This window comes from Hemiscyllium ocellatum, chromosome 30 (genome assembly GCF_020745735.1).
Source record: "Hemiscyllium ocellatum isolate sHemOce1 chromosome 30, sHemOce1.pat.X.cur, whole genome shotgun sequence".
In the NCBI taxonomy this organism is placed as follows: domain Eukaryota; kingdom Metazoa; phylum Chordata; class Chondrichthyes; order Orectolobiformes; family Hemiscylliidae; genus Hemiscyllium; species Hemiscyllium ocellatum.
The window spans coordinates 11,773,258-11,799,429 of record NC_083430.1 but is presented as its reverse complement, the minus strand read 5'-3'; the positions used below and the strand labels follow the sequence as shown (position 1 = coordinate 11,799,429).

The 26,172-nt window shown below is 42.4% G+C and overlaps 1 protein-coding gene across 1 annotated transcript in view; it reads left to right on the top strand.

Annotated features, from left to right (window-relative positions):
* The window catches only part of maneal (mannosidase endo-alpha like), a 75,921-nt gene extending 63,345 nt beyond the window's left edge, over positions 1–12,576 (top strand). The window contains exons 3-4 of the mRNA XM_060847479.1: positions 5,302–5,378; positions 11,920–12,576. Of these exons, the coding sequence (XP_060703462.1) occupies positions 5,302–5,378; positions 11,920–12,556 (714 nt within the window). The 3' untranslated portion in view covers positions 12,557–12,576. The remainder of the gene's footprint in view (positions 1–5,301; positions 5,379–11,919) is intronic.
* The last annotated feature ends 13,596 nt before the right edge of the window (positions 12,577–26,172 follow it).

The window sequence follows — 26,172 nt, the reverse complement described above, 5'->3', positions numbered from 1 at the left end:
GGACCCCTCTCCCCACTTCCTTTATAAAATTTTCTCCTGTGTAGTCAGTCACTAAGGAGTAGCTGACTTACATGGTTCCTTTGAGCCTTGGTGGTATCTATTGAAAGGGAAAACATAACACTAACTGGTGAATTGTCGGAGACTGAGGGGTGACCTTATAGAGGTTTACAAAATTATGAGGGGCATGAATAGGATAAATAGACAAAGTCTTTTCCCTGGGGACAGGGAGTCCAGAACTAGAGGTCATAGGTTTAGGGTGAGAGGGGAAAGATATAAAAGAGACAAAAAGGGGCAACGTTTTCACACAGAGGGTGGTACGTGTATGGAATGAGCTACCGGAAGAAGTGGTGGAGACTGGTACTGTTGCAACATTTAAGAGGCATTTGGATGGGTAAATGAATAGGAAGGGTTTGGAGGGATATGAGCCGGGTGCTGGTAGGTGGGACTGTATTGGGTTGGGATATCTGGTCGGCATGGATGAGTTGGACCAAAGGGTCTGTTTCCATGCTGTACATCTCTAAGAATCTATGACTCTAATTGACAAGCAAGGTCACTCAACCCAAATGTAAATACTTGAGCACTGTGATGGTGCACTGGACACATTCTGAACATCCTCCGTTTCAAAGGGTTCAGTTCCCCAGGCTACCAATATCCCTTTTTGCACCAGTATCAATGTAATGTCAGGTTAAAGGCAGCATGAACAAAAACAAAAGGTTGCTGGAAAAGCTCAGCAAGATCTGGCAGCATCTGTGAAGAGAAATCAAAGTTAACATTTCAGGTTCGGTGACCCTTCCTCAGCACTCAGGACCCTGTTTTGAGGAAGGGTGACTGGATCCGAACTGTTAAATCTGATTTCTCTTCACAGATGCTGCCAAACCTGCTGAGCTTTCCCTGTAAATTTTGTTTCTGATTTACAGCACCTGCAGTCTTTCAGTTTTTATTTTTTATAGAGGCAGAGCGAACCTGGTTATGACATTTTAAAAGATTGAAAGATACAACTGAACTGACCTTAACCTAGAATACAAAGTACTGTGAATGCTAGAAAATAGAAAAGAAACAAAAACAAAGTGTTGGAGAAATTCAGCAGGTCCAGCAATATCTATTGAGAGAGAGAAACAGATTTAACGTTTTGAGTCCAATGCTCCTTTTTCATTTGTGACCATAAACTAGGACCAGAGCTGAAAATGTGTTGCTGAAAAAGCACAGCAGGTCAGGTAGCATCCAAGGAGCAGGAGAATTGACGTTTGGGGCATAAGCCCTTCTTCAGGAATACTGAATGCTGATTCAGTCCAATGCTGATTCCTGAAGAAGGGCTCATGCCCAAAACGTCGATTCTCCTGCTCCTTGGATGCTGCCTGACCTGTTGCGCTTTTCCAGCAACACATTTTCAACTCTGATCTCCAGCATCTGCAGTCCTCACTTTCTTCTATAAACTAGGATCAGTTCAGATTAGGTTAATAACAAGGGCTGCAGATGCTGGAAACCAGATTCTAGATTAGAGTGGCGCTGGAAAAGCACAGCAGGTCAGGCAGCATCTGAGGAGCAGGAAAATCGATGTTTAGGGCAAAAGCCCTTCATCAGGAATAGATTGAAAGGCTTTTGCCCGAAATGTCAATTTTCCTGCTCCTCGGATGCTGCCAGTTCAGATTAGTCAAATGAACCCAGTGCTCAGTGTGGCTCAAATTAGAAATGTTATTAAAAACATGCACCAATTGGTTAAATATTCCCCTCCCTCTCCAGTCAATAAATTTATATTCCGTTTACCACATCTGCTCCAACAACCTCCTGGATCCCCACCTCAGAACCAGTGTACCGCTGCCAGTTTTCTCCTCTGCATTAGGTTTCCTTATCAACTTTTTCCAAGAGAATTTAACAATGCCAATTCGTGAGCAATTTTGCACAATGAACTCTGGCTTGTAAAGAAAACAAGGTTTGGATCACTGCAGACTTACTTACTGTACCATTCTCACAGGAGCAGAGAGAGCAGTCAATACCTCATTGATCTGGACTGTGTTTCAATCCTGGTCCCAGAAATGAAAGGATAATCTTCCAGCTCAGCACACCACCTGCTTTCCAATCTTTAGGTCTTTAAATCTTGGCTTTCTGCACACTTAGAGGATTACAAGGACATAGTAATCAATATACATAAACTAAAGTGTACTTAAATGCTGACATGTTCTCATTCTAATCAATAGTTTTAAAACATGAAGAATGTGCACATCAAGGGCAGAAGGAAAGCAAGCAATTATATATTTAAATGCAGTATTGTATGGTTAACAGTTATTCCATCTTTAAATATAAGTTGCAAGGTAATTTTGTTTTGTGACATGCTCTTCAGAGGCAGCATCAGGCTTGAGATACAGGTTGACTAAAGAAATCCCAAAACAGAACACAGAAACAACCTCATAATTATTGTCTCTAACACTGACAAATCATCATAATGGACAAGTTGGATTGCAGTCACCCAGTTTGTGTGGAAACATAATCGCTTAGTCTCAGGAGTTAGTGGGGACACAACGTGAGGGGATCAGAATTTTTGGGATCCCAGGTGAAGGGCCAGCACCATTGTGTAGCACCAGACACCACGCAATTTGAAAAGAATAGGAGAGCTATCAAAATGTATCTGGAACAGTGATTGGAGGTGGTGGTTTGAATTATAAATGTAAAAAATGAGCAACATTAATTCAGTCACCTCTTATACTGCACCAGATGCATGTGATCTCCTGCACTGGTATGATCAGTTGGAGTGGGCTAGAGAGGGCTTTTCCAGATATTTATTTCCTGAGCTTTTTGTTTTGGTTTGCTTGTTCTGGTAGATTACAGGATTGTGGTGGACAGATAGGCCTGGGTCATCAGGTGCCATTCACCACTTATTGAGCTGGTTGGTCTCTTCTTTATCAGCTTTGTCTTTTTTCCAATGGAAATGAACATTAGACAAGGGGTGATCGGATATACTCCATCGCCCAAATACAAAATAATTCACATGAATTTCAAAAACCTCGGAATATGGAAGGAATGAAAGAAAGAAAAGAATCAATCCATTTCACACTTTATCAGATCTGATCTTGCTGCCATCTGCTTTCAGGACTGTTTCTATTTCAGACAGTCACTTCCTGATTTAACACTGTGCATGCAGTCACTGGCAGTTGCCTACACTATAGTATTGAAAATGTGTTGCTAGAAAAGCACAGCAGGCCAGGCAGCATCCAAGGAGCAGGAGAATCGACGTTTCGGGCTCATGCCCGAAACGTCGATTCTCCTGTTCCTTGGATGCTGCCTGACCTTCTGCGCTTTTCCAGCAACGCATTTTCAGCTCTGATCTCCAGCATCTGCAGTACTCACTTTTTCCCTGCACTGTGATATTATCAAACTTTGGAACATGCACCATCATTTTGTCAAACACCATTGCCCAGTGGTTTCCCCAATCTTAATGCAGACACAGTTAGAATTGAGTTTCTTCTTTCGCAGTCTCGCTCTCTTCATTGCCCTCATGGCAGGAGAAATAGAGAAACCTTTGAGGAAGGTCAGAGGAAGATCCCTAGAATGGTATCTAGACTTAGGGCTACTAGTCATCAGGATAGGCTTAAGTTATTTGCCTGGATGAGCACAGCTCCAACAAAATTCAAGATCACCCAAAGCAAAGCTTTCTACTCAATTGACAGCCACCATCCACTGCCTTAGAAATGCACTCACTCCTTCCACAACCAAGACGCTGTGGCTGCAATTTGTGCCATCGAAAGGATACAGTGCAGCAATTCAATGGCAGCATCTCAGCAACTCCTGCTACCTAGAAGGACAAGGGCAGCAGGCACACAGGATTTGGTGTCATTTTGCAAATTCCCGAAGTCTCACACCAACCTGACTTAGACATATAAATGCCATTCTTGCAGTACTACTGGAATCAGAATTCCTACCTATTGATGCTGATGGGAGTATCTTTACCAAATAGAATGTGGCAATTTCAGAAGTTGACACACCACCACCATCTTTTATAGGACAGCCAGGGTAATGTAGTAAATGGTGGCTTTACTGATTGAAAAAACTGAAAAAAAGGTTTGACCAAAATAGCTACCATTTGGTTCGTATTTTTTAATGAAACTTCTAATATGAGCCAAATTGAGCAATGATTTCATTCCATAAATGAACAAAGTTAAAACAGTTAGAACCGGGCCTTTTTCACAAGAGAAGCACAGACATGACACCAATATGATTCTATATTTTAAAATAACAATGGGAATAGGTTGGGTTTTGGTAGATTTGTTACCTGAGCTAGATCAGAAACGAAGACTTAAGAAGCTTTAGTATAAATGTGAAACCAAACAATTAGGTAGACATCAAGAAATATTCCTTTTCATAGTGTTGTGAACCTCTAGATTGATTAACTGCTCAGATGGACACAAAACATCTTCCTGACTATCAAGGGCATCTCAAGTTATAGAAGGAAGGGAAAGGGGACCTGTCTTTGTCTTGAAATTCCTTAACTCTATTTGAAGGGATCTTGAATGGACCTGAAAAGGACAGTGTGTGTCTCGGCTTAATGTGATATATGTCAGCACCCTTAAACAAAATAGCACCCCCTCAGTCTTGCATCTGAGTGTCAGCCTGGATTTTCTGCTTACATCTCTGGAGTGGAATTTGAACCCACGACTTTCTGGCTCAGAGATGAAAGTACTTGCAGTAAGTCTTTGCTGACAACACCCATTCTAGCAAAGGGTCAATACAGAACCTAGACAATGGATTTTTGCTAGTTGCTTCCTAGAGTATTGTTAATATCAGTTAGAGGAAGCTGATTCCAGACCAGGCAAAATAAGCTCAATTCAGCACCGAAGAGGGATGAATCTTGCTCACCAGCAGAGTCACTTATGACACACATCCCTATATGTGTTACTAAGCCATGCATAGATAAATCTAAAACGTGTTAGATTACTTGCAACACAGCTGTCAGAGGAACACATCCACATACTGCAGGGAATAAAAGCAAAACCCTGCAGATGCTGAAAACCTGGAAATTCTCAGTTCTGACAACCATTCTGATGAAAGGTATTTAATGTGAAACATTAACTCTGTTTTGGTCTCTACAAACGCTATCTGGACTTGCTATCTATGTATTTCCAGCACTTCCTACTGAAATGAAGATTGCATGCGATTACAGCTTGTTCCTTCCAAACTATTCTGAAATGAAGCAGTTAATTTCTATTCTGTTTATACCGCTGATGTTACACTTGCCTGAAATATCCTATTCATTTTGTTTTCAATTTGCACTTTTACTATTTTAACTGTTTGCACTATTTTTTTGTCCAGGTGGCATTTCATATCTTACCGTACATAGGACGTAATGACCACACAGTGTATGAGAACATCAAGTACATTGTGGACAAGTGAGTGCTTTGTGACTCCCTGGGCTACAGACAGAAGCAGCAAAGGCTGGACACTGAAATGGGCTCCCAGAGATGGAGATTTTTGTCGAGCAAATAAGGGGGCAAAGGAAGAATGAGCCCTTTGGATAGAACAGTCATGAGATTTTAGTAATCATCACAGCACTCTCCATCTTATAAGATGGATGGCTGCTGTAGAGGATTTCTATTGGCTAGGTCAGGGTGGGAAGGGAAATAGGCAACCTGTTTCCAAAAGTAGAAGGAAAGGGAAAAATAATTGAAAAGTTAAGAGAACGGATTTAGTGTTTAACTACAACATTCCTACACTTTTAAATTCACTGCATGAACATAAATACACTACTTCAGAGCATCAGAGGATCAAAGAGTGAATCTGGAGTAACTCAAAATTAGAAAAATCAGGAGCTGAGTATAAACTGAGGGAGGGGAAAGGAAACTATTTTGGTAAACTAATGATAAGGGCAGAATCTAAAACTGAAAGTGCGAAGTTATTCCATAATCACAGTCCTGTAAAAGAAAAAATAATCTGCCAGAACCTTATGCCCTTGGATAATAATTGTGCTAGCACTTCCTGGCAACTCGTCAGTTAGAGTCATAGAGATGTACAGCATGGAAACAGACCCTTCGGTCCAACTCCTCCATACTGACCAGATATCCCAATCCAATCTAATCTCACCTGCCAGCACCTGGCCCATATCCCTCCAAACCCTTCCTATTCACATTCCCATCCAGATACCTTTTAAATGTTGCAATTGTACCAGCCTCCACCACTTCCTCTGGCAGCTCATTCCATACACGTACCACCCTCTGCATGAAAACGTTGCCCCTTAGGTCTCTTTTATATCTTTCCCCTCATACCATAAACCTATGTCCTAGACTCCCCCACCCCAGGGAAAAGACTATGTCTATTTATCCTATTCATGTCCCTCAAGATTTTATAAACCTCTATAAGGTCACCCCTGAGCCTCCAACGCTGCAGGGAAAACAGCCCCAGCCTATTCAATCTTTCCCTATAACATAAATTCTCCAACCCTGGCAACACCCTTGTAAATCTTTTCTGAACCCTTTCACGTTTCACAACATCCTTCTGATAGGAAGACCAGAATTGCACGCAATATTCTAAAGGTGGTCTAACCAATGTCCTGTACAGCCGTAACATGACCTCCCAACTCCTGTACTCAATACTCTGACCAATAAAGGAAAGCATACTAAACGCCTTCTTCACTATCCTATCTACCTGCGACTCCACTTTCAAGGAGCTATGAACTTGCACTCCAAGGTCTCTTTGTTCAGCAATAATCGCTCGGACCTTACCATTAAGCTTATAAATTCTACTAAGATTTGCTTTCTCAAAATGCAGCACCTCGCATTTATCTAAATTAAGCACCAACTGCCACTTCTCAGCCCATTGGCCCATCCGGTCCAGATCCTGTTGTAATCTGAGGTAACCGTGTTCGCTTTCCAGTACACCTCCAATTTTGGTGTCATCTGCAAACCTACTATCTATACCTCTTACGGTCATGTTCAAAACATTTATATGAATAACGAAAAGTAGTGGACTCAGCACCGATCCTTGTGGGACTCCACTGATCACAGGCCTCCAGTCTGAAAAATAACCCTCCTCCACCAATATCTGTCTTTTATCTTTGAGCCAGTTCTGTATCCAAATGGCTAGTTCTCCCCGTATTCCATGATATCTAACCTTTCTAACTAGTCTCCCATGGGAAACCTTGTCGAACACCTTACTGAAGTTCATATAGATCACATCCTCTGCTCTGCCCTCATCGGTCCTCTTTGTTACCTCTTCAAAAAACTCAAGCAAGTTTGAGAGACATGATTTCCCACAATCAAAGCCATGTTGAGTATCCCTAATTCGTCCTTGCCTTTCCAAATACATGTACACCCTGTCCCTCAGGATTCCCTCCAACAACTTGCCCACCACCGACATCAGGCTCACTGGTCTATACTTCCCTGGCTTGTCCTTACCACCCTTCTTAAACAATGGCACCACGTTAGCCAACCTCCAGTATTCAGGCACCTCACCTATGACTATCGATGATACAAATATCTCAGCAAGAGGCCCAGCAATCACTTCTCTAGCTTCCTGCAGAGTTCTGGAGTACACCTGATCAGGTCCTGGGGATTTATCCACTTTTATGTGGATAATTGGCACAACTTTCTGGGAATCCTGCCTGGTAATTGGCCACGTCCAAGACTACCTCCAATTATGGATGATCAACAGTTTCCTTTGGCTTTAAATCCAGTCAGAGGCTTCGCAACAACGGAAGCTTGGCATCACCACAGGTGTGCATTGCTGCTGCAGGAGGGAGATTGTGAGGGCACATCCATCGTCCGCTGCTCCCCAAAGTGGCTTGCTCATTTCAGTCAAAACTGTCACCAGTCTATGGAGGCAAGAGCAATTGAAGCTGCCCATAAGCTGTCTCCATGCACCTCCTGGGAGTTCATCTTGGTAACAAAGAGGCCTGATCCCATAGGTTAGCCGTTGCTCCTTCCAGCCCCTGCCTCAGGCAAAATTGGCTGGTGCTGGGAACTGTCAACCGAATGACCCGGCACTCTCCCATTCTACCTTACTCCCAATCCTGCTTCCAAACCCATTTCCAAGCAATCATAAGACCATAAGACATAGGAGTGGAAGTAAGGCCATTCGGTCCATCGAGTCCACTCCACCATTCAATCATGGCTGATGAGCATTTCAACTCCACTTACCCACATTCTCCCCATAGCCCTTAATTCCTCATGACATCAAGAATCTATCAATCTCTGCCTTGAAGACATTTAGCGTCCCGACCTCCACTGCACTCTGCGGCAATGAATTCCACAGGCCCACCACTCTCTGGCTGAAGAAATGTCTCCGCATTTCTGTTCTGAATTGACCCCCTCTAATTCTAAGGCTATGTCCACGGGTCCTAGTCTCCTCGCCTAACGGAAACAATTTCCTAGCGTCCACCCTTTCCAAGCCATGTATTACCTTGTAAGTTTTTAATCACTCCTGGTGTCTAGTCAGTCAGTCATGCCTAATTACATTAACAACAATTTATATTTCTAAACTACCTCAAACAGCATGAAACTTCCCAAGGAATTTCACAAGAGATTTATAAAACAAGCAAAAACAGAAAATAGTTACATTGGGAAATATTGAGGCATATGACCAAAGGTTTGCTCAAAGAGGAATGTGTTAAGGGGGAAAGGAGGATAGAGAGAAGGAGAGCTGTATGGAGAATACTGCAGCTGAAAACATGGTAATAAGTGATGGAGCATGAATGTCAGGATGCTCTTGTGGCCAGAGTAGAGGAGCACAGACGGTTCAGAGGATTGAGAGGCTGAAGAGGTTGACAGAGATATGACGTGGTGAAGAAGACATGGGGGCATTTGAAATCAGGGAGAAGGATTTTAAAATCGAGGCACTGCTAATTGGAACTGAAGGGAAGTCAGTAAGCACAGACTGCAGGCTAAGACACCAGCAGAGTTTCAGATGAATTCAAGTCTACAGAACATTTATAAATCAATCTGAGTTTGTTGGAATAGTCAAGTCTTGAGGTAACATGAATCTCAGTTTCAGCAGCAGATTTGCTGGACTAGGGTAAAGTCTGGTGATGTTCCAGAGCTGAAAGCATGCAGTCATGGTGCATGTCCAGAAACTCACAAGGCTGAACAGGATACAAAAATGGAGAACAGACTGAGTTAAACTCAATGCTGCCAAGGAGATAGGTGGAATCAAGAGCTCGGAAACAGAGTTTGGAAGGGGGATTCTGTCTTCCTAATAATTAATTGGAGGAAATTTCCGCTAATCCAGTATGGGATGCCAAATAAGCAGTCCAATAATTTAGTAAGAGTGGAGGAGTCAGGAAAGGTAGACCTGTCATCATTGTAAAAGCCAATGCTGTGCTTCCAGGTAATGTTACCAAGTGCAACGTGTAAATGAGAAATGGGAAGGAAAATAAGTTAGTTTATTGGGGACACCAGAAGTAATGACATTGGCAACAGGAAGAAAAGCCATTGTAAGTGATACTGAATATGTTGAGGTGAATAAGAGTGTCAGCAGGAATGACCAGTCCCATCCAACTGGTCAACAGTGGAGAGGTACTGGAGGAAGATAGTGAAGCCAACTGTGTTGATAGTTGCTGACAGGGAGAGCAGGACATGGGAGAAAGTTTACCTTTATCACAGCCACACAGGACATAATTTGTAACAATGATAAAACATATTTAATGGTGTTATAAATTCAAATGAGGAATTCTTGGGAAGATGTGAATAGATTTGAGAGGTAGAAATACGATCTAGGAATTTGGAGAGTCAAAGTTAGTAAAGTGATATCTGCTAAGGACGATGGGGTCAAGTGTGTTTTTTCTTAAAGAAAAGGTGGGAGGGTTGCTAAGAAGAAATTTAAAGGTGAGCGGGGCAGTAGCTGAAAAGAAAATAGTTAACCATACGAGGGAAAGATGGATGGTCAGTAGTTTGGTGGGAAAGGTCAAGGAAGCAGGATGTGGGTCAGATAGACAAAATGAGCTTAGAATGTTCATGCAGAGAGATGGGGAAGAATCTAGAGAAAGATCCAGATGACATGGCAGTGGGAGATTGAGGAATTTTGGACCATTTGGGACAGCGGTAAGGAGTAATTTGGCAGAGGCAGTAAATCAGTTGGTCTCTATCTTAGTTCTAGTTTCGGTTTTCTGATATGGTTGTCACTGGATAAGCAATGCATTTATTGCCCATTCCTAGCTGCCCTGGGAAGATGGTGATAAGCTGCCTTCTTGAACTGGTGTTGTCCATTTGGTGCAGCTACACTTTTATTGTTATTAGTAAGGAAGTTCCAGGATTTTGACCCAGTATCAGCAAAGGGACAGTAATATGGTTCAAAGTCAGTGACAAAGAAGTCCATGCGTACCTCGCCCATCTTGTTGGAGGGGCCCAGGGACAGTGGTTTGAGATGGCAGCTTGGAGTAAGAAACCAAGACATTTCTTTGCATTCTGAGACGATCGTGGAAAAATTAACCATTTTAGCAAGACCACATCATGTTTCATGAGGTTCAGCAGGTCTGGTGATGTCTAAACCAGTCTTCGAACATGTATACCCTGGATTTAAGGAAGCAAATATCAAGGGGTATAGGAGGTTAAATGCCCGGAGTGAGAAATAATCATGGTTTTATTGGTAACTGGAGTATCAAAGGTGGAGATGAGTGTGTGGCTGAGCAAAGCAGTAACTGCAGAACATTTATGGAAATTAACCAAAGGATAGACAGTAGGGATTTGGAAGTGCAATTTTAGCAGAATGAATTGATAGCTTCTTTTCCAAGGGTTAGACAGAGGTGAAGGTAATCTTGGGGTGTGAAAGGGAAATACGGTTAGATAGTGACATAACCACAAGCATCCACTCCCTTCATCACTGATGCTCAGCAGCAGCAGTGTGTACTATCTATAAGATGCACTGCAGAAATTCACCAAAGATACTTAGAAAGCACCTTCCCAACCCACAACTACTTCCATCTAGAAGGACAAGGGCAGAGTATACCTGGGAACATTACCAGCTTCAAGTTCCTTTCCAAGCGACTAACTATCCTTACTTGGAAGTGTCTCTCAGTTCCTTCACCGTCACTGGGTCACAAGCCTGGAAATTCCTCTCTTAGAGCATTGTGCGTCAACCTACAGCTCTGATTCAAGAAGGCAACTCACCACCACCTTCTCAAGGACAATTAGGGACAAGCAATAAATGCTGGCCCAGCCAGCGACATCCATGTTCCATGAGGAAATAAAAAAACTGAAATAATCAGATTGTTAGGATGGTGCAGCTAAATAGCAAGGTTACTACTGGGTTGGGATGTTTATACAGATAGAGGTTTAGAGATGATAGGGCAGCAGTGAACTCAGACAAGAGAGAACAGAGTGAATTCAACTGAAGGTCAAAATTACAGACAACAAGAAATCATTCAGTGCTGTTACTGGCGGAGAAAAGCAGCAAACATAATGCAGTGATAAGTTTTTAAAACCATACTAGATATCATACTAACATGTTCTAATCTTTAAAATTCCTAGTTAGGACCGGAAGTATAGTTTACATCTGTGCTAAAATATGGTTTTTGAGCACCAAAGACACCATTAAAAAATATGTTGAGAGCTACGGGCGGAATGTCACACACAAGGGGGATATTTTTCCCCAGACTCTTTCTATTCAGTAGCTATGATGCAACAGAGGTTTCCATGCACAATATTTAACAATGGATTAGCAATTTGTTAGGAAATCTTTATTGCTTTTAAACACTGTGCTGATCAGCACCAATCCAGAATCACCCTAATTCTCAAAAATCTATTCAAGCAGTTTCTAATGCATAATATGTCATTACTTTGGTACAAGTAGTAATCCACATTAGCCATACCATCACCAAGATCAGCAAGGCTCTCAAAATCCTTAACATAAGAGATCTCTTCCAAACTCTACAAGCTTAAGTTCTATGTCTTGATGTCCATACCTTCTGTTTTCCTCATATTAACACTTTTTTTGTGTGTCTAGGTATGGGACTCATTCAGCGTTTTACAAGTACAGGACCAATACTGGCAGATTATTGCCTATGTTTTACATCTATGACTCCTACCTGACATTGCCAGCTGCCTGGGCCAATCTCCTCACATCCTCAGGATCGCTCAGTGTTCGCAACACACCATATGACGGAATGTTTATTGGTCTGTTAGTGGAGGAGAAGCACAAACAGGCAATCCTGGAGTCGGGATTTGATGGCTTATACACTTACTTTGCATCCAACGGATTCTCATTTGGATCGTCCCACCAAAACTGGAAGACCATCAAGAACTTCTGTGACAGCAACAACCTGATGTTCATTCCAAGCGTGGGGCCAGGATACATAGATACCAGGATACGCCCTTGGAACAATCACAATACACGGAACCGAGTCAGTGGAAAGTACTATGAAACTGCCCTCCACGCTGCTCTCACAGTGAGACCAGAGATCATTTCTATCACATCTTTTAATGAATGGCATGAAGGCACGCAGGTAGAGAGGGCAGTGCCAAAGAAGACTGCACAATACACCTACCTGGACTACTTGCCACATGAGCCGAACCTGTATTTGGAGCTAACACATAAATGGGCTGAGCATTTTTGCAAAGAGAAAGAACAATGGCTGATGTAAAAATCTTATAAATAAGAAGTTCCTCCAGAAATACCTACAAATGTACCTTGATGTTTGCTTTATATTAAAAAGAACACAAGTCTTTTCTGGTCAATGAAGTCTATAGAATCCTTCACTATGTGTTGCTGCGTGCTTGGTCATATTTATGATGCTGGAGTTGAGAAGTTAACGTCAACAGCTGCAAGAGGCACCTTAACTATGTGCAAGTGTCATGGGATCATTCGACTGACAATACACTGTTAAGGTTTGGGATGAGATTTTGGATTGAGATGTTGTAATAATTGGGTTTGCTTGACAACTGCTCTTTCCGGTGTTCAGCAGTTGGCCCTTTTCCTAGTCCACACCTGACACACCCTCAAACAACCAAAGATGTTCCAGACATTTCCTACCCATGTAGTTCTGTAGGGAATTGACTTTCAATACAATGAAGACAGTTGTGTTTTGGAGCTACAGTAGGTAATCAGTCCCTAAGGAACTCAATCTAATTAATAGCATCATTAAAGGCTGTACTGTTTGGTAAAAAGTAGAAGCTGAGGTGGTGCATGCCCCATCAAACATTCCCATTGACTTCTGGGCTGCAATTACCAAACACTGGTACTTACTGAAAGCAAAATATTGTGGATGCTAGAGATCTGAAATAAAAACAAATGGTGGAGAAACTCAGCAGGTCTGGAAGTATCAGTGGAAAAACAGTTAACATCACCAATACTTTAACTCAAATTTCTCTCTGCCAACTCTGCTGAGTTTTCACAGCATTTTTGGCTCGTAAGGGTATTTATGCTTAAATACTCCATCCGGGGGAAAGTGTGAGATTCCAATCAAGGGCAAAACACTAAATGGGATCTTATTCACTTGATGTTTTATACAATGTTTGAAGTAATAATCCTTTTTGCAAACCAAATGAGTGCTTGGAGGAAGGAACAATCTATTAAGATCTTTCAGTCTGCAAGTTTATCTTTTATTCCCCACTTGATCTTGCAGCAATCAAACAAAAACTGCTTAGGTTATTCAATGCATGGAAAATGGGGAAAAAAGCAATTGTAAAGTTTCAAGTGGCAATTTCAGCCGATTAGTTGTCTTACCTCAGTGGCATCTAATGTAAAATTTAAAGATGTAGGGAAATAGCTATGAGTTACCACTTACCTTTAACATGGGAGAGACTGGAAGATGATGTGTGGGCGAAGAGAAAATCTAAACAACTTACCCTGGCTACTCAAAAATATTCAATAATTGTATTTCTTTTTTTTTACATGAAGGTGTCACACGGATATCAACCATATTGGCCTCTTTCTATGCCATGTGGGTAGACTTCAGAAATGGAAGGTTAAGTGCGTTTAATACAGATACTGTAAACATGCAGCATTGAGCCAGGAATTCAGCACCTCTTTAGAGCTGTCCTTGGACTAAACTGGGGTGTTCAATGTGGAAAGCTACAATGGCGGTATCGCCAAGAAACTTAGCAGCAAGAGAATGGATGAGTGAAACTGACAAATATTGTTGCAATGGCTTATAACTGGAGACAATTTTGAGATTGTAACATATACACTTGTACATATTAAGTTACAACAAAATAAAAATGAAAAAAGAAAAACAGTTTTGCTGTATGAAACCTTAAGAGTTTAATGACATTGTTGGCAGTTGGGAATCCAGATGTGAACAGTTCATTCGTAATTTCAAATGTAAAAAAATGAGTAGACTCCCATCATTGTTCAGGTAATCTCAACACTCATAATGAATGTAGGTATTTTACTCGTACTAAGCATTTATTTGGTAAACTGGCAAGATGGAAAACTGCTCAAAGTCCTTTACATGCTTCTTGCTGAAGGGAGCAATCTACAACTGAGGGGGGCACGTTTAAAACAGATTGAGGAGGATTTTCTTTTCTTTGGATGGTTAATTTTTGTACTTTGCATCTCAGCTGGTCATTGGACATATTCAAGGCAATTTTTTTTTACATTGGGGTGCAGGCAGGAAAGTGGAGTTGGAGTCACAATGAGATCATGGTGTTATTCAAAAGCAGAGCAGTCTCGAGGATCCAATTGTTCTACCCCAAATCTTATCCTTGCTCTTAGTCAAGGAATGGTGATTAAGTTAAACATTTGTGTGAAGTACTTTGTGAGGATGAGATATTTTTAATTCAAGCTAGTGAGTGTGGCTAAAACAGGAGACCATGGCTCTATTTGTGACCAATCTGCAGCTGATATTGGATAACACCACTCCACACGCTCAACTTATCAAATTGGAAAACTAAATTTCAGCTTTAAAATCGAGAAGAAAGCTTTTTGAATAGGACTCATACAGTAGAGGAAAAGAATGAAAACAAAGTGTAAACTGTGGTCTGAGGTGAGGTAGAACCTCCTCTGGTTGAGGAGCTAAGTCACGTAACCATCTGGAGAAACATACTGACGATGACGCACTGACTGGCTTAGCTGCAGTTTCTCCCTCACAAAGCAAAACTTGTCCTTGTGGTGGAAACCTTTGGAACAGGCTCCTAAAGAGAAACATGAGAATCAGTTAGTCCTGATTTATTCACCTGCAATTTAGACAGATTTGTTTCATAAAATAATATTATGAGATACACTACAAGTAGTTAGAGGCACATGGTGGAGAAAAGGTGACTTGTTGTCAATGGTTCCTTAGAACCACCATAACTAGGGCTTCCCTGAGCTATAGATTACTTAGACCAAAGAATAGTAAAGCACAGGAACAGGCTCTTTGGTTCACTAAACCTGCATTGACACATGAGATCCTTCTAAACTAAAAACTGCTCGCTTTTACATGGTTTGTATCATTCTATTTCCTGACGATTCATGTGTCAGTCATGATGCCTCTTAAAACATTGCTATTGTATTGTTTCTACCACCTCCGCTGGCAGCGTATTCCAGGCATTTACCACTGTGAATAAAAACAAAATTGCCTCTCACGAACTTTAAACTTGCCCCCTTTTATCTTAAACCTATGTCCCCTAGCAACCGACATTTCCACCCTGGGGAAAAGACTCGACTATACATGCCTCTCAATTTTGTAAAATTTCCATCAGATTGCCTCTCAGCCTCCAACGCTCAAGTGAAAACAAATCAAGTTTGTCCAATCTTTCCTCATAGCTAATATCATCCAAACCAGGCAAAATCCTGGCAAACCTTTTCCATCCCCTCTCATGTGGGTGACGCAAACTGTATTCCAAATGTGGCCTAGCTGAAGTTCTGTACAACTTCAACATGACTTGCCAACTTTGATATTTTATACCCCAACCGATGAAGGCAAGCATTGCATTCCATCCATCTCCATGCCCGCTTTGTTCACTCGTGTTGCAACTTTCATGGAACTGTGGACCTGTACACCTTGCACCCTCAGTACATTAATGCTTCTCAGGGTTCTGCCATTTCCTGTCTACTGTCCTCTTGCATTTGACTTTCCAAAATGAATAACCTCACATTTAGAGTCATAGAGATGTACAGCATGGAAACAGACCCTTCTGTCCAACCTATCCATGCCGACCAGATATCCCAACCCAATCTAGTCCCACCTACCAGCACCCGGCCCATATCCCTCCAAACCCTTCCTATTCCAAATGCCTCTGGCAGTTCATTCCATACCCGTACCACCCTCTCTGTGAAAAAGTTGTCCCTTAGGTCTCCTTTATATCTTTCCCCTCTCACCCTAAACCTATTCCCTCTAGTTCTGGACTCCCCGACTCCAGGGAAAAGACTTTGTCTATTTATCCTATCCATGCCCCTCATAGTTTTGTAAACCTCTATAAAGACACCCCTCAGCCTCTGATGCTCCAGGGAAAACAGCCCCAGCCTGTTCAGACTCTCCCTATAGCTCAGATCCTCCAACCCTGGCAACATCCTTGTAAATCTTTTCTGAACCCTTTCAAGTTTCACAATACCTTTCTGATAGGAAGATCAGAATTGCATGCAATACTCCAACAGTGGCCTAACCAATGTCCTGTACAGCCGCAACATGACCTCCCAACTCCGGTACTCAATACTCTGATCAATAAAGGAAAGCATACCAAACGCCTTCTTCACTATCCTATCTACCTGTGACTCCACTTTCAAGGAGCTATGAACCTGCACTCCATGGTCTCTTTGTTTAGCAACACTGCCTAGGACCTTACCATTAAGTGTATAAGTTCTGCTAAGATTTGCTTTCCCAAAATGCAGCACCTCGCATTTATCTGAATTGAACTTCATCTGCCACTTCTCAGCCCATTGGCCCATCTGGTCCAGATCCTGTTGTAATTTGAGGTAACACTCTTTGCTGTCCACTACACCTCCAATTTTGGTGTCATCTGCAAACTTACTAACTGTACCTCTTATGTTCGCATCCAAATCATTTATGTAAATGACAAAAAGTAGAGGGTCCAGACCGATCCTTGTGGCACTCCACTGGTCACAGGCCTCCAGTCTGAAAAACAACCCTCCACCACCACCCTCTGTCTTCTACCTTTGAGCCAGTTCTGTATCCAAATGACTAGCTCTCTCAGTATTCCATGAGATTACCTTGCTAATCAGTCTCCCATGGGGAACATTGTCGAACACCTTACTGAAGTCCATATAGATCACATCTACTGCACTGCCCTCATCAATCCTCTTTGTTACTTCTTCAAAAAACTCAATCAAGTTTGTGAGACATGATTTCCCACGCACAAAGCCATGTTGACTCCCCCTGATCAGTCTTTGCCTTTCCAAATACATGTACATCCTATCCCTCAGGATTCCCTCCACAACTTGCCCACCACTGAGGTCAGGCTCACCGGTCTATAGTTCCCTGGCTTGTCTTTACTGCCCTTCTTAAACAGTGGCACCATGTTTGCCAACCTCCAGTCTTCCGGCACCTCACCTGTGACTATCGGATGGTACAAATTTCTCAGCAAGAGGCCCAGCAATCACTTCTCCAGCTTCCCACAGAGTTCTCGGGTACACCTGATCAGGTCCTGGGGATTTATCCACCTTTAACCGTTTCAAGACATCCAGCACTTCCTCCTCTGTAATCTGGACATTTTGCAAGATGTCACCATCTATTTCCCTACAGTCTATCTCTTCCATATCTCATTTGTCCAGATTAAAATTCCATCTGCCACAAGAAACAAACTGGTCTGTATTTATCCAGCACCTCCTTTCATGTGTCTGTACTCTGTAATTATGTCAATATACCAGCTTGAGCATACAAACACAACTCCAATGTGTAGAATCAACATCTAGTTGTGAGGTTTATAGATTCCAGAAACAGGAAAATACCTCAACAGTTTTCCTGGTTGTCCACTTCAGCAAAAGATTGGCAGCAATCTCAATTGTCACAAATAGGGAGGAGATGAATATTAGATTAGATTCCCTATGGTATGGAAACAGGTCCTGCTGCCCAACAAGTCCACATCGACCTTCTGGAGGATAAGCCACCCAGGTCCATTCCCCTACCCTATGCTTACCCCTGATTAATGCACCTAACACTATGGGCAATTTAGCATGGCCAATGGGATGAAATCCACACAGACACAAGGACGAACAAGCTAACTCCACACAGACACAGTCACCTGAGGCAGGAATTGAACCTAGGTCCCTGGCGCTGTGAGGCAACTGTGCTAACCACCGAGCCACCATGCCACCCACAATACTAGCTTGGTGACAATATCACTAATAACCTAGAAGCCTAAGCTATTACCCTGGGCATAAATCCAAATACCGCTTTGGTAGCTGGCAAAATTTAAATTCCACTTTAAAAAACCTGCATATAAAATTAGCCACTGTAACAGTTATCAATGACGACTAGCATGGATGACTTTTAAAACCCACCTTGTTCAGTAGTCTCCTTCAGAGAAGGAAATCTGCTGTCCTTATTTGTTCTGGCTACATATGATTCCAGATTAATTGCAATGTGGTTGACTCTTGAATGCATCCAAATGTCCAAGCAAGCCAGGCAGTTCAAGAGCAATTTAGGGACGGGCAACAAATACTGGCTTTGTCAGCAATATCCATGTTCCATGAAAGGATAAAGGGAAATTATGGATTGCCAATCAGGAATTCCACTCCACGCCTGAAGAAATTCCCTGTGCAGATGGCAAGTGCATGTTCCGAGCAGTCAATAAATTGATGCCTGGTTACTGAAAGCAATGTTTCCATCAAATAAATGGAGCTGCAGGACAAAATTCTTAAAGTTCAGTAAAATAATCATGAACAAAATGATTGATTTTTTTTGCAAAAAAAAATCGATTTCCTAATACAATCTGCAATAACAGCCTGACTTGGGAAGTTAAATCATTCAACTGAGTGAGATGTGACTGGTAAGAATAAACAGCTCAGTCGTCATCAGTTTCAAGGTTGATGATTCTGAATTTTGCATAGAGCTGGACTTTAAGATACTGTTACTATGCAGCTTCTGCTCAACAAATGTAACAATGGTAAAAATCATGTTTGTCCACAGAGATCTCCAAAATGGCAATTAACAAGTGGAAGAAGCCCCTAGGAAAATCCTCAGTTCCTGATCACTGCGCATTATTATAATGCTCTGAAACACTATTTCTCATTGCATTATCTCTACACGACTGCCCACACCATCCCATTCCATGTTAAACAGCTCACAACACTCTCTCCAGACACAAGTGACAGCATTATGCATAAATGTACTGTGGAATGTCACCTTTGTATAAGTGGACATTGTACAAAAGAATGCAGATGTCTAGAATTTCCTATTACTGACACCTCTTTTACACTATAACATTAAAACAAAAATGGCTCATCAATACAAAACAGTTTACAGAAGAAATCTATGGCTTGGGGGATTCAAGATGGCGACGACCCAGTAGGTCTGCTTTGCTGAGTTATGCACCAGAACCCAGACAAAATGGAGCATCACCCTCCCTTTACTATTTATGTGCTGGAAATAACCATTTCTTGACCCCGAGAACTATCTAGTATTAGTTTGAAATTGTTAAGAAAATGACCAAAGGGAAGGGAACACGAGGATTGCATCAGGCAGGGACCCCACCCCCCCAACAACGGACAGACCCGTGGCCCCACAGTGCTGGCCTCCATGACCGCCCCAGGGACATCAACTATGGAGCAGAGCCTGATCTCGATGGAGGAGACCCGGGCCAAGCTTTAATCGATCTCGGTCATGCTGCAGAGACATGACTAGGAGATCCAGCGTCTTGGAGGCAGAGCAACCGGTTGCATTTTCCAAGACCATGGAGGAATCCTCAATGGGTCAGGTTCAAGCCCTGGAATGGCGAGTGCAGGCCTTGGAGGAGCAGGTCGATGACCTTGATTTTCGAGGTCGGCAGAAGAACATCCTTTTGGTGGGGCTTCCCGAACAGGAGGAAGAAGGCCAGCTCGTCAGCCTCTTGGAGCAATGGCTCCCACAGTTTCTGAAGCTGGAAGTCGGGAGGGGCTGGGTGCAGGTTGAGCGGGCCCACCAGGTCACAGTGCGCAGGCCTAGATTGGATCAACGCTCCTGCCTGGTCCAAGTGCGAATCCAGCACTATAGAGATAAACAAATTATGTTGGAAGCTTATAGAGCACTGGGGAAGGATCCTCAGGCTCTGTTATATAAAGGATCACGAATTATGCTTTTCCAAGACTTCTCTCCAGTCTTGATGAGGTAAAAAGGTGGCTCAGATACCTGAATATCCAATATTCCATTATATATATCCAATATTCCGTTAGCTATCTGGTGATACTGCATTTCAGTCACAGAGGATCCGTGTTCACTTTTGACTCACCAGAAAAGGCAAAGAACTTCTTGGATGCTTTAAAATAGACTGACTGTCTTGAATAATATGGACAATTTTGTTTATTTTGCTTTTTCTCTATAATTTGCCTGGTTTACCTGATTGTTGGGGGGTGGTTTTGTTTTCGTCAATATATGTCAGGGTCATAATTATTTCCCTTTTTTTCTATCCTCTCCCTTCTCTCTCCCTTCCCATCATCCATTGTTTTCCTGTTTTTTTTTCTTATCATTTCCTTTTGTTGTTCTTTTCTGGCCTGGGATGGCAGGGGGGCAGCGGGACAAAGTGGGGAGAGTTTTTTTTTTGTTTTACCAGGAGTGCCCAGGGTTACAGTATGAAGGGAACGGGTTGAGTGTCCACTTTTAACTTTCTTGTTATAAGATTATTTTTAACTTTGTGTTGTTTGGGGCACGGCTTTGGCTAGAAGGAGTCATGGTGGGGCTAATGTGTGGTATGAGCGCCCCCTGTGGACAAAGCGGTAAATCTATTTTCATTTCTGTTGTATGTTGGTGTGTTATAGAAGTGGCAGTTAGAAGTTTTGATTTGATAGTTATGGAAGTTACATTTTTAAATTTAGACAAACTGTTTATGGTTTTCACTTGGCATGCTATGAGAGGGGTTCTTCCTCCCGGGAGGGTGGGGTTGGGGCGGGTCACAGACTGTTTCAGACGATAGTGGCTGGGCGTTCGTTTAAAAGGTTCACCTTGAATTTTAAGGGGAGTCATTCACCAATTAAGAGAAAAAAGATCCTGTCAAGCCTTAGAAGAGAGAGGGTCAATGTAGCCTTGTTGCAAGAAATGCATCTAACCGATAAGAAGCATTTGAAGTTGCAACAGGGAGGATTTGGTCAGGTGTTTTTCTCATCCTTTAATTCAACAAGTAGGAGTTGCTATTCTCACCCAGAGGAACCTCCCATTCCAAATGCTAGGCCAAATTAAGGATGAATGCAGGCAATTCATAATTCTTCAAGCTTTAATACATGGAGAGGAATATGAGATTCTGAATGTATATTGCCCCCCAGCGCACCCCCTGAAATTCTTAACAGATGTGCATTCTAGATTGGTGGCCCTTGGGGCACATCACGCAATTATAGGGGGAGACTTTAATCGTATTATTGATCCCGAGGTGGACAGAATGCCTAGTGTGTATGTGTGTATGTCCCCACAATCCAGGCAATTGGTGGACCTGAACAGGGAGTTGGGGTTGGTGGACGTGTGGAGATGTCTTCATCCCAAAGGTAGGGATTTTACCTTTTTTTCTAAGCACGTAAGTGCTAGACTAGAATTGACTTTTTTTTTGTCTCGTCGACCTGTTTGAACTCGGTGCTAACTTGCAGAATAGGGAACATAGCCATTTCTGCTCATGCGGCAGGATACATGAAGGTCAAGGCCGGTGGTAGCGGGATGGGTTCCCGGCACTGGTGCATGGACCCGTTCCTCCTGAAAGAAAGCAAGTTTATAGAGTATTTTTCACGGGAGTTTAAAATCTTTTGAGATATTAATTTTGCTACGGCCGTAATCCATTGGTGCTGTGGGAGACTGCCAAGGCATACGTACAGGGTTTGATTATTTCTTAATCTGTGACCCGGAAGTGGCAGAGGGGAGAACAGCAGCGCTTACTCAAGGCTCGCCTGAAGGCAGCTGAGTTAGTATACTTTGACAGACTATCTGTAACCAAATTGCAGCAGATTACAGCCCTTAGGGCTTCCTTGAATGCTGCACTCACTCAGACAGCAAAGAGGAAAATTCTTTTGCAAAACAGAAATTATTTGAGTATGGTGATAAACCGGGAAGATATCTAGCGTACTTGATGAGAAAGAAGAATGCCCCCAATCTATTACATCCATCAGAGAGAGTGCTGGTACTCTTCCTTGCAATGCTAAAAAGATTAACAACACATTTAGAAAGTTTTACTTTGAGCTGTACCGGTCAGAGAGTTGTGAGGTCTGAATGATGAAGGTGGAATCCTTTTTAAGACCCTGGACCTTCTGGGTATAACCTCAGAGCAGGCGTCCTTTCTGAATGCCCCCCTGACAATTCAGGAAATACAGAAGGCGGTGAGGCTGCTCCAGATGGTAAAGCGCCCAGCCCAGACTGATTTCAAAGTGAGTTTTATAAGGCGTTTATAGACAAGCTGGCCAGGCCACTCTTGGATATGTACAATTACTCATGCAGTCAGGACTGCCTCCCATCTTCTTTGAGAGAAGCAAATATTTCTCTTATTCTTAAGAAAGGAAAAGTCCCAGAGGATTGCACTCATACAGGCCCATATCGTTACTGAACATGGATTTTAAAATCCTGTTGAAAATGCTGGCGTTAAGGCTGGAGAGGGTATTGCCTTTTATTGTAAAGGAGGACCAGACAGGTTTTATTAAGGGTCTTAGGTCTACCAACAATATTAGGAAAATATTAAATATGGTCCAAATATGCCAGCAAAGATTGATCCCAGGTTTGGTAGTCTCCCTGGATGCAGAGAAAACATTTGACTGGGTGCACTGGCCGTACCCCTTTTATTTTGTGGAACAGTTTGGTCTTGGAGGGGTTTTTGCCAAATAGGTGGCAGTGCTGTATAGTGATCCAAAAGCAGAGGTTCTCACTAATGGCATAAGGTTTTAGTGTCAGCAGAGGCTGCCATCAAAGGTGCCCTCTCTCGCCACTATTATTTACATTGGAGGCCATCCGGACAGATCCCAATATAACTGCCCCGGAGGTAGGGTCAGGCAGGAATTGAATCACCCTTTATGCTAATGACTTCCTTCTCTTTTTAACTGATCCAATGACATCTGTACCCTGTTTAATACAAGTGATTAATTTATTTGGTTTGTTTTTCAGGGTACAAAATTAATTTCATGAAATCGGAGGCCATGGCTGGGGGGAGCCTTACTAGTATATCCAATTTTGGGGATGGAACCCGTTTCCCTTTCCGGTGGTCACAGGGAAGTATTCTGTCCTCAGGTATTTTTATCACTTCAGTTTTCGATGAATTATATAAAGTCAACTATGTGCAGTTGTTAGAGAAGATAAGACAGAACCTTCAGCGCTGGGAAAGATCTTCCGATATCTTGGTTGGGCAGAATAGCTCTGGTTAAAATGAATGTTCTTCATCGTTTTTTATTTCCCATGAGAATGTTCCCTTTGATGCTGCCAAGGCAAGCACTACGGAGGCTTAACAGTTGGCTTGGATCTTTTATCTGGCATCAGAGGCGGCCTCTTATTAAGCTGGATAAATTGCAGCTTCAGCAGGAGAGGTGGGGGTCTGGATTTTCCGGAATTTAGGAAATAGCAATTGAGCTCTTTACTATGCTACGCGGCTGAATGGGCCTGTCAGGACCCACGATCAATCTGGTTGGACATTGCGGCCTCCCAGACAAAATGCCCCCTCATTAATATGCAGCAGATCAGGCAGCATCTAAGGAACAGGAGATTCGACGTTTCGGGCATAAGCCCTTCTTCAGGGCTTATTTTTAGCTCTGATCTCCAACATCTGCAGACCTCACTTTCTCCCCTCATTAATATGGACAAGATGAGAATTGTTATGGACCACTACAGAAAGCGGATTGTCCTAAACACAGTTAAAATATGGAGAATGATGTGGCAGGGTGAGGGCAATTCACAAAAAATCTTCCCCTTTCACTCCCATTGTGGGAATGTTGGGATTCCCGCCAGGGTCAATGGACTCTGGCTTTAAGTTCTGAGAGTCTAGAGGAATCTCCTGTTTGGGAGATCTATTGACAGAGAGGTCATGATGGCCTTCGAGCAGCTGAGTCGGAAATTTGAGCAACCTAGGAGATATCTCTTTCATTACTTCTAGGTTAGAGACTTCATACAAAATAAGACTACATCGATGGTTAGTCCCTGCAAGCTGGATATGGAGAGGAGAGTGCTCCAGTCGACAGGCGCCCTCTCGGTTAGCACTCTCTATCACTTGTTAGGGAGTAATATTTTGAAGGACATTCAGCGACTATGCAGAACCTGGACTCAAGAATTGGGGGTGGAAATCTCATCAGAGATGTGGGAGGATATCTGAGAAAATGTTAGGAAGATCTCAATTTGCATTAAGACCCAGACTATTCAACTGAAGGTAATCCACAGGGGTCACTTGGCACGAAATGCTCTCTTGTGAAATTCAAGACAGGAGTGTCCCAATGTACCCCAAGTGTAAAATGGATGTTGGCACTCTTACTCATTGCTTGTGGTCATGCCACAAGCTTCGCAGGGGTTGGGATGCCATAGCAACCGTCTTAGAAGAGGTTTTGGGAACTGAGGTTAAGTTGGATCTGGTGGTCCTCCTTTTGGGTATTTCAAATCCTCCCTCTTTGGACATGCATGGGAAGAGATTGTTTAATATTCTTTATTCTGTGCGAGGAAGAACATTCAAACGAGCTGGGTGTTGGGAGAATCCCCTGGACTCTCGAACTGGCGTAGGTTAGTTATGTAACACATCGCCTTGGACTTCCTTAAGAGTATGTTGCACCAGCAAGCGGAATTGTTTTACAGAACACGGCAGCCCTCTTTTGAATTACAATGATGCATACTTGTTGGTTTTGCTGATCAAGACTTTTGTGTAGCCATGAGGGCTGTGTCTGGTGGCCTGTAATTTAATTGAGTATAATTTGTTACTTTGCCATAACTTGGTTTAATTGTATTTTGTTTGTTTATTTATTTTTCTTCTTCTTTTTGCTTGGTTATTTATTGTAGCTTTTGTCGAGGCTTTTTTGCTTTTTTTAAAAAAAGTGTTTCAGTAGTTTATGGAGTAGAGTAGTAGTTTGTTTCCTATTATTATTATATCATAAAGTTGTTACATTATTTTTGTACTGGTTTTTTTAAAAAAATTTTATTGAAAAATATTTTTAAAAATCTACCCTACTTTGAATCTACCTTTTGTGTACTATCTTGTTGCTCAATAGAGTAAGATCTACAACAACACCTTTAACATTTGCTGGTCTATTATCAAAATGTTGATCTGAACTCAATCCAAAATTACAATATATAGGATACCTGAAATATTTATAGGTATTCAGCATCCTACTGCATGGTGCTTTGCTTTATATTTCTGAAATGTAGCATGAGAGATTTAGGTGTGTGTTTTTCTAACCAAGCAAAGCAGTTATGAAGTCACAGAGATGCACAGCACAGAAACAGACCCTTCGGTCCAACCCATCCATGCTGACTAGATATACCAACCCAATCTAGTCTCACCTGCCAGCACCCGGCCCATATCCCTCCAAACTCTTCCTATTCATATACCCATCCAGATGCCTTTTAAATGTTGCAATTGTACCAGCCCCCACCCCTTCCTCTGGCAACTCATTCCATACACGTACCATCCTCTGTGTGAAAAAGTTGCCCTCTTTTACATCTTTTCCCTGGGTTGGGCAGTCCAGAACTAGAGGGCATAGGTTTAGGGTGAGAGGGGAAAGACTTTGTCTATTTATCCTATTCATGCCCTTCATGATTTTATAAACATCTATCAGGTCATCCTTCAGCCCCTGACGCTCCAGGGAAAACAGCCCCAGCCTGTTTAGCCTCCCTCTATAGCACAAATCCTCCAACCCTGGCAACATCCTTGTAAATCTTTTCTGAACCCTTTCAAGTTTCACAACATCTTTCCGATAGGAAGGAGACCAGAATTGCACACAAATATTCCAAGTGGCCTAATCAATGTCCTGTACAGCTGCAATATGACCTCCCAACTCCTGTACTCAATACTGACCAATAAAGAAAAACATACCAAACACCTTCTTCACTATCCTATCTACCTGCGACTCCATTTTCAAGAAGCTATGAACCTGCACTCCAAGGTCTCTTTGTTCAGCAACACTCCCTAGGACCTGACGATTAAATGTCTAGTCCTGTAAAGATTTGCTTTCTCAAAATGCAGCACCTCA